The sequence below is a fragment of the Rosa chinensis genome, chromosome 1 (genome assembly GCF_002994745.2).
Source record: "Rosa chinensis cultivar Old Blush chromosome 1, RchiOBHm-V2, whole genome shotgun sequence".
Lineage (NCBI taxonomy): Eukaryota > Viridiplantae > Streptophyta > Magnoliopsida > Rosales > Rosaceae > Rosa > Rosa chinensis.
Window position 1 is genome coordinate 1,766,133 of NC_037088.1, and position 9,386 is coordinate 1,775,518.

The following is a 9,386-nucleotide window of genomic DNA, read 5'->3' on the forward strand; positions in this document are numbered from 1 at the left end:
AAGCTTATTAGATTAGATGAAGAAAGTTGCTGAGGGAAGATCAAAATATAAGCTAGCTGAAAACACATTAGACTTGTTTGAGTGTTGGAAATTAAAGCGACCAGTATTCAACTTAATTGAAATTCCAGTCGAGAATGTTTTCTAAACACTTGGGTTTGAGTGAGGTTCTAATTGTAATGAAGTCTCAACAAAATGTTCTATAGCTACAGTATTTCAAAGTCTGAGTCAATGGCTAAGAGGTCCGAGACCAAGTTACAGATGTCTCAAGTTAGGTGGTAGACACTTGAAAGCTGTACTATGCATGATAGCCAGTGGAGTGGACCAAACTTGCACCATCGTGGGTTAGTGTGTAAGATGCCTTGCTATGTTTGATAAGTCACTTCAACGGAATGCTTCATTTTGAACAGTCGGTGAAAGCAATAATGGTGGCCTCTGAATCGTCTACTTTTTGAATGATTGAAAGATATTTCACCGAAAGTGCTGAGAAATTTCCTCTGTGCTAGCTTTTTACTTCTGACTACTTTCCTGGAAAATGTATGCATAGTTTTTTACTTGGTGTTCTTTCATTCTGGTGAAGAATATAAGTTTATTCAAAATAGATGAGCTAAGTTGCTGAGGGCAGAAAGAGAGCTGAAAAACTGATTGGGAAGTGTCTATTGATATATTTACTCATCCAAGTTCTAACCAGGTTAGTACAACTGCTAAGAACACTAGTCTTGCTGTGCAATTACTCATCTGTTTTGCATTCTGAATCTTTGTATTCATCGGAAAGGTTTGCCTATTTTGACTTGTTGATCTTCAGGCTACAATATGGCCGCTTCTTCTTCTTGCTCTGATAGCATCCCTCAGGAGAAGCATGATGTTTTTCTTAGTTTCAGAGGCGAGGACACCCGGAATAATTTCACCAGCCATCTTTATGAGGCTTTATGTCGGAAACAAATCCAAACTTACATAGATTACAAACTGGAGAGAGGGGATGAAATCTCACCTGCCCTTTTCAAAGCAATTGAAGAATCGAAGCTTTCGGTTATCATTTTCTCCAAAAACTATGCTTCTTCTGGATGGTGCTTGGAAGAACTTGTGCACATACTCAAATGCAGAGATGAACAGTTTGTTATACCTATCTTCTACGGCGTAGATCCATCAGATGTACGCAAACAATTTGGGAGTTATGCAGATGCATTTGTTGAACATGAGAAACGTTTCAAGGACTCAATGGACAAGGTGCTCAGGTGGAGAAAGGCTTTGACAACAGCAGCCAATATATCTGGGTTTGATTCCCAAACAATTAGGTAACTCATGCGTCCATTTATGACTTCTATTATGGCTATGAGTGTTACTGCATCACTTACGTCTTACGAACTACTTTGTCTTTCATATGTATATGGCAGGCCGGAGTCGGATTTAGTTAAGATTGTGGTCAATGACATTTTGGCGAAATTGAATTGCAAATTGCAAATCGCACAGGGTTTAGAGGGCCTGGTTGGAATGGAAAAACACATTCGACGAGTTGAATTTTTATTATGTCTCAACTCACTGGATGTCCAGATTGTAGGTATTTGGGGTATGGGTGGTATCGGTAAGACCACCATTGCTGAGGTTGTATTTGCTCATCTCTCTTCTCAATTCGAAGCTTGCTGCTTCATTGCAAATGTTAGGGAATCGGAGGCGAAACATGGACTAAATGATTTGTGGAATCAGATTCTTCGTAAACTACTGAAGGAAGAAAATCTATGTATGGCCACTTCATCTCTTGTCTCAACTTTTGCAAGAGAGAGGCTTCGCCGTACAAGGGCCCTCATTGTTCTTGATGATGTGAGTGAGTTTTCCCAATTAGAACTTTTAGCTAGAGGTGATTGCAATCTGTTTGGCCCTGGAAGTAGAATCCTTGTAACAACCAGAAATAAACGCATATTTAGGAATGGGGTTAATAATGATAAGATATATGAGGTTAAGGAATTAGACAATGATGAAGCTCTTAAGCTCTTTCATTTGATAGCTTTTAGAAATAAGTCTCCCCCGGGTGATTATACAACTTTTGCAAAAGAGGTGGTAGATTATGCTGGAGGCAATCCATTGGCTCTTACAATCTTGGGCTCCGTAATATTCTGTCATTGCAAGAGCAAAGAAGACTGGGAAGGTGAATTAGTGAAATTAAAAAAATTTCCTAACAAAAAAATCCAGAATGTATTGAGGTTCAGTTATGATGGATTAGAAGAAAATGAGAGGGAGATATTTCTCGATATCGCCTGTTATCACAAAGGGAAGCATATTGATGAGGCAAAAAGAATTTTAGATGCCTGTGGTTTTTGTGCCAATGCAGGAGTAAAAATTCTCGTTGATATGTCTCTCATATCCGTAGGTGAATATTCAACACTTAAGATGCATGATTTGATACAAGAAATGGGTCGGGAAATTGTTCGTGATCCACGTGTTAAAAATCCTGGAAAACGCAGTAGATTGTGGCTTGCAAATGATGTTCGTCATGTATTGACAGATAATACGGTAAGAGCCGAATACACTCTATTGAAAAAGAAAAGACCAAGCAATTCAAAATCTCATTTTCTATAAAAAGTTAAGTAAATTTAGTGAAATCATTTTTGTTCTCTACTGTATGCTCATATATATTTTGCCATTGATTTCAGGGTACTGAAGACATTGAGTGCATGGCCATGAAGATGGATCTCATTAAAGATTTATACGTGAATGTTGCATCCTTCGAAAAGATGCATAAGCTAAGATTACTAGATCTGTACTCATACTCGTATACCAGGGGTGTCAGCAAATTGCACCTTCCTCCAGGTTTCGAGTTTCTCCCTGAGGCCCTTAAATATCTGAGGTGGCATTTCTATCCTTTGACATCTCTGCCATCGAGGTTTTCTTCAGAAAACCTTGTCGAGCTTCATATGTGCAACAGCCGACTTGAGCAACTTTGGAATAAAGGCGTGTGCAGGTTTGCTTAATTTAGTTCTTGTGTTTGAATAATGGTGTGGATGGAAAATATAACTCTTGCCATCAATTGCCTTTGATTTGTTACAGATCAATCTTGGGAGCATAAAAAGTATCGATCTTAGTTGCTCCGAGCACCTGGCTGATGTTTCAGCTCTGATTGAGAGTCCAAATCTCGAGAGAATTAGCCTTTGGGGTTGTAAAAGTTTGGTTCAACTTCCTTCATCGTTTCAGAATCTTGCCAAGCTTACTTTTCTTAGTCTGGGAGGTTGCTCCAATCGCAAAATTCTCCCAGAGATGCCAGGCAATCTGGAAGTCTTAGGGTTGAATCGGACTGCCATAGAAGAATTGCCTTCATCAATTTGGTCTCTCGAGAAGCTTCATCATTTGGATCTTCAAATATGTGAAGAGCTTAAGAGTCTTCCAAGCAGCACTTGTAGGTTGAATTCGCTCCCAATTCTTGATCTACATGGCTGCCGCTCTCTTGAGTCTTTGCCTGTCGAGCTACCTTCTGCGCTGAAGGAATTGTACTTGAGCGATTGTGAGAGTCTTGGGTCTTTGCCTGCCCAGCTACCTTCTGGGCTGAAGAGACTGGAGTTGAGAAATTGCAAGAGTCTTGGGTCTTTGCCTGTCGAGCTACCTTCTAGGCTGAAGAGACTGGAGTTGATCTCTTGCAAGAGTCTTGGGTCTTTGCCTGTCGAGCTACCTTCTGGGCTGAAGAGACTGGAGTTGAGAAATTGCAAGAGTCTTGGGTCTTTGCCTGTCGAGCTACCTTCTGGGCTGGAGTACCTGGACTTGAGCGGTTGTGAGAGTCTTGGGTCTTTGCCTGCCCAGCTACCTTCTGGGCTGAAGAAATTGTACTTGAGCGATTGCAAGAGTCTTGGGTCTTTGCCTGTCGAGCTACCTTCTGGGCTGGAGTACCTGGACTTGAGCGATTGTGAGAGTCTTGGGTCTTTGCCTGTCGAGCTACCTTCTGGGCTGAAGGAATTGTACTTGATCTCTTGCAAGAGTCTTGGGTCTTTACCGAAGCTGCCATGGCTTCTAGCATTGTTTAATGCACATGGCTGCACGTCACTAGAGACAGTCTCAAGTTCGATGAGGACTGCACCCATACAAGGTAGGGATCAATATGTCAACCATTCTGAAAAATTCGAGGAACTTTTATTTATGAATTGCGTGAAATTGGATCAGAGTGCACGGAGCAACATAATGGCTGATGCACAGCTTAGAGTTATGCGAATTGCAACTGCATCACGTCTCCTCAATAAACCCAGTACGATTAATATTGTTTGTCCGGGAAATGAAATTCCAAAGTGGATGAGGTATGAAAGTGAGGGATGTTCGATAAATATCAAGCTTCCTCCTCATTGGTTTCGTCTAGGCTTCCTCGGTTACGCTCTATGCATTGTGGTTGCTTTCAACAACTATACGCCACCCGATATTGACAATTATTCCTACTTTGGTTGTGAAACCCATCACAAAACTAACAATAGTCACGAAGTTTGTTGGGAAGCCCTCCGTATAAGCCTACCAGCTATTCTCATCAATTCAGATCATGTGTTCGTGTGGTATTTCTGCCCTAAATTTGTTCGATTAGAAAGTGCAATCAATCGTGAGGATTGGGTAAAAGCATCCGAGGCCTCTTTTGACTTCAAGTTGTACCAAAATATTATTCAGACCCCAAAAGAAGGAAATCTCTTTGACCCCTCCACTGTGAGGGTGAAAAGGTGTGGAGTCTCCTTGTTGTATGCCCAAGAGATTGAAAAATTACTTGGAGGCATTGATGAAGATGAAGTTATGGAACCAAAACAAACAGTAGAAGAAGAAGATATCATCATCAAAACTAAGAGACGACGGGACGAGTCTGAACTCAGTGGAAGTGGAACTGCAAGCTTCAAAGAAGAATATAACGACCAACTACCTCCCCAGAGTAGTAAAAGGAAAATCAACATCATGTGAAATGTTCACGTTCACATGCCATTTTATGTGGTATGTACTCTCACAAGCTTTGTTTTACATTTTATGGCTCTGCTTAGCTTATCCTCAGAACAACTTGGATTTTGTTGTGGCTAAAGCATGTGGAAATTCAATTTCATACCTCAACTTGATTTGTTTTTTTTTTTTTCTAGCTCTTTTGTGAATTAAGCTTTGAAATGTGATAAATTCTTAGTTAACGACGAGGAAGAAATGCATATAGCAAGAGTACTAGAAGAATCTGGCAATGCATTTTTCAGTTGTGATGGTTCATGCTGTAGATTTACTACGGGTTCATAAAGAACGTGTATGGTTTGATTGCATAATTTTAAGAATGACAAATACTTTTACTACAGTCACAAGCGACAGGCTTGAGATCGTTGGAAGGAATCAAAGCCGACTCACCAGAAAGGTGTTTGACGTAACACCTGAGGTAACGGAGTTGAGGAGAAATAAGAGTGAGGAGGCCAGCTGTAAAGTCTGACTCTGGCTCTGCTGCGACTTTGACAAGGTAAAAATGTTCACCTATGCCTATCACTATAATCACAATATCTGCACAGATCACACAAGCACAGACTCCTGACTAGGGAAAGATATGCTCTTAAAGCTACCTGTGTTTGATCTTTTTCCTTCTATCCTTGGCCTTTCATGTTTTCTACTGGTTGATAAATTGACATTCATACATAATTTTCTCAGATATGCACATTTTGTGTTAATAAAAACCTGCTGGCGAATGAGACAGTCAACACTGGTCTATCCAACTACCCTCACACCAGTACTCAACTAAATTAGAAATTGAGTGATTTATCCATGTAAAGCCTGCATGGTTTCTAATTAAGTTGCCAATACTGCTACTGTAGTTACAATGGTGATGTGATAGGGATTTTTAGCTGCAGACAGAGTTTGACCAAAATAATGCTACAATTGTCTATCTTCTAATAAAAGTCTGACAAAGACAAGTCAAAATCTGAATTATGCAAGCTAATTATAAGAAAATGACAGGGTGCCAACTTAATCCCATTCCAGAAGTACACTGGGATCAAATTGCCAAGCACCAAACAATCCTGGTTTAACACAAGTCTGAACCTCAAGGAATGTGAGATGTTGTGTATGAAGAACTGCTCCTGTACAGCTTATGCAAATTCTAATATCAGGGAAGGAAGAAGTGGGCGCTTGCTGTGGTTAGGTGATCTGATTGACTTAAGAAATTTAGCTGAGAAAGAGAATGGACAAGATATCCATATAAGATTAGCTGCATCAGAGCAAGGTATGTAATCATCTTGATTCCTCAAGACTTGGTACTTTATACCAATTTAGAATAGGAAAGCAGAACACTATACTTCCAATAAGAATATGGTTAAAAGTATTCACTTGATCGATGGTGATTTATGCATTTAATGATCATATATGCACAAAATGATGTCAAAACAGAACAAATGTTTTAACAAATTAGCCGAAGCTCTGTCATTTAACTGACTGTGATATAACTAAGAAAATCTTCTTTTAAATTCTTTGGATGATAGACATTACAGAATTCTTTTTTGGTTAGTCTTTAACTCAAATTAATTTCTTCTTTCAAATTTCATTCATAGATAATGAAGAGACTAATACCAGAATCAATGCTAAACCTGCTAAATCCAATGTGAAGAAAGTGAGAATTGTAGCTAGCACTCTTGTTTTATCTACTGGGCGTAGCTCTGCTCTTTTATGTTTGGAAGAAAGATGGTAAGTTGTTTGTACTCTTCTGATCCCTCCGTTTTCCAGTGAATTAGTTGAGTTTTGTAGTGAGTTATTGATTATAAATTTGATTTTATAATGAAAAAGGAGCTGTACCATTTTTCTAATGTAGAAGTTTTTTTTTTTTTTTTTTTTTTTTTTTTTTTTTTTTTTTTGAGACTAGGGTATCCGAGTCTTTGACCCGACTAATCCCTAGGTCCCCCGCCTGACCCCACAACATTTGGGAAACTGGAAACTCTAGCAATTGCTAGGTGGGTACCTTGGGAGAGGGTCGAACCCCAGACCACTTGGGAGCAAACCAAGGGACTGACCGCTAGACCAACAACTCTTTGGTTAATGTAGAAGTTTATTGAAAAAACCTTTACTTCATTTTAGCAGGAAAACTGAGCCGCAGCCACAAAGAAAATCTGGAATTACCATTGTTTGACTTGGCTACTGTTGTTAATGTAATAAACTAGGAGAAGGTGGCTTCGGATCTGTCTTTAAGGTAACAGCTGACAATCATATCCACTTGATACATGTAGTTTTGGTTTTAACCTGGACTGATGGATAATTGTACTACATAGTGCAAGTAAATTGTGAAGACTACACGAGCATAAATTTTAGTCACAATATACATGAACTGATCAATTTCAGGGTATGATGGAAGATGGACAAGATATAGCAGTGAAAAGGCTCGCAAGAGACTCTATGCAAGGAATTAATGAGTTCAAAAATGAAGTTGTACATATTGCCAAACTTCAGCACAGGAATCTAGCGAAGCTTCTAAGGTGCTGCTTTCAATAAGATGAAATGATGCTCATCTACAAATGCATTCCCAACAAAAGGTTGGACTTCTTTATTTTCGGTTTGATCACTGACAACTTTATATTTGGTTTTATTGGTCCATAGTAAGTACATACCCCAAAGCATAACTAGTCTTAGTCTACTTTCTTTTGTTACAAAACTAATCCCTGATTCATTGGTTTACAGTTGTTACGTGTCCCCAGAATACACAATTGATGGGTTCTACTCGATAAAATCCAATGTCTACAGCTATGGAGTTTTGGTGTTAGAGATAGAGAGTGGGAAGAGAAACTGAGGATTCTCACATCCAGGCCAAAATCGCAACCTTTTTGGACATGTGAGCTACAACTGTCAACTTGAAAGAAATGTATTGCTGCTTGATTCTTCTTCTTCTTCTTCTTCTTCTTCTATAGATTCAGTAAAAGTGAATGTTTTCTTCTTTCAAGCATGGAAGCTGTTCATAGAAGGCAGGTCCATCGAACTTCTTGATCCATCAGTAGAGGACTCTAGCACTCTACATGAAGTTGTGCGACCAATTCATGTAGGTCTTTTATGTGTGCAACAAAAACCACAAGATAGGCCGAGTATGCCAGCTGCTGTTCTAATATTGAGTGGTGAAGGTGCATTGCCTCAACCTCAGAAGCTTGGAATCTGACAGAACTTGAAGATTCTACAGATGAGGCTACAGAATGTTCAGCTAATGAACTCACTGTTACACTAGTGAGGGCTCAATGAATGTTGATATCATGTTGAGTATTCTCTGCCCTTCATCCCCTTGCTTTCCTCTGATATGAATTGGGGCTCATTTGAAAGATGAGTTACAAGCACAAACTTTTGTTAACACTTTAGGCCTAGTTAATTATCAACTTCTCATTGGCACCAATTTGAGTCTGAATTAACCAATGGGTTGAACCAGCCAACTCTTAGTAAATGACTCTGTAAAACTGCATATGGATGCCTAACCAGCCATTTCAATTGAAACTTCGACTGCTACTCTTATATCCCAAAAGCTACACTTACTACAATACATTTTCTACAACTTATTTATGTGGATAGTTGAACGTTGAACCTCATTTAACATTGGAAGGAGATATCTCACGATCAATAGGTAATTGGAAAGCGAAGTAACATTAAACATAGGGTGTGACTATTGCCACCCTACTAATTACTATAAAGTTCCATTTTTATCCTTGAATTCAATCAAAAATAAAACAAAATGAAGTGAAAAAGATACAAAATGTAAATAGTCAAATACTAACTGAAAAGCTATTACCCTTCCCAATAGAAAAGCTCTGCATTTTCGTATCCCTTGAAATTTTGTGTTTGTTTCTGCAACAAAAAAGCTATTACCCTCCCTTTGTTCCATGATCCCATCTAACAAGACAACTATGTTGTTACGACTTGAGAGTACATTCATGCATTCAATAACACAGTTAAACCAAGAGAAGAAAAATATGTTCATATTAATCTCGCAACGATACTAAAACAACCTCTCCATTGATACACACAAAATTAGGAAACTGAATGCCTCAATTGAATGTTTCTCACAGAGAGAGAGAGAGAGAGAGAGAGAGAGAGAGAGAGGATGTCAGCGTTGTTGGTTGCGGCAAACATCACAGGTTTGGGTTGCTGGATGACGGCCTAAGGGTGAGTTGCTCGAATAGGGCTGCTGGTTTATTTGTTTTTGTTATCTTGAATTATTATTTATTTTTTCAAAATTCAAATACTCAAGGGTAAAATTGGATTATTATCATAAAAATACATATGTAGGGTGTGATAAGTATTTAGTAGGGTGGATATAGCCACACCCTAAACATATAGTGAAAATTTTTGATAATGTAGTGGTGGTATTCAATTACTTTTATCCTATTCCACTACTTTAGTCTTTCAATTCGGTATTGTAATCCTTCAACTTTTATTAATGTGTTTTCCGTCTTACT

At 38.8% G+C, this 9,386-nt stretch overlaps 1 protein-coding gene across 1 annotated transcript; it reads left to right on the plus strand.

The window, feature by feature from the left end:
* The first annotated feature begins 403 nt into the window (after nucleotides 1-403).
* LOC112186199 (disease resistance protein RPP4) lies at nucleotides 404-8,444 on the plus strand. The gene is made up of 11 exons (XM_040512766.1): nucleotides 404-688; nucleotides 803-1,292; nucleotides 1,392-2,505; nucleotides 2,646-2,945; nucleotides 3,040-4,938; nucleotides 5,280-5,434; nucleotides 5,926-6,190; nucleotides 6,516-6,648; nucleotides 7,036-7,147; nucleotides 7,297-7,487; nucleotides 7,633-8,444. The coding sequence occupies exons 2-5, from the start codon at nucleotides 811-813 to the stop codon at nucleotides 4,906-4,908; spliced, it is 3,765 nt and encodes a 1,254-aa protein (XP_040368700.1). The 5' UTR covers nucleotides 404-688; nucleotides 803-810; the 3' UTR covers nucleotides 4,909-4,938; nucleotides 5,280-5,434; nucleotides 5,926-6,190; nucleotides 6,516-6,648; nucleotides 7,036-7,147; nucleotides 7,297-7,487; nucleotides 7,633-8,444.
* Nucleotides 8,445-9,386: the final 942 nt, after the last annotated feature.

Coding starts and splice junctions, on each gene's coding strand:
- LOC112186199 (XM_040512766.1), top strand. CDS start 811: ATGGCCGCTTCTTCTTCTTGCTCTGATAGCATCCCTCAGGAGAAGCAT. Junction 1,293..1,391: donor TTTGATTCCCAAACAATTAG/GTAACTCATGCG, acceptor TGTATATGGCAG/GCCGGAGTCGGATTTAGTTA. Junction 2,946..3,039: donor AGCAACTTTGGAATAAAGGC/GTGTGCAGGTTT, acceptor GATTTGTTACAG/ATCAATCTTGGGAGCATAAA.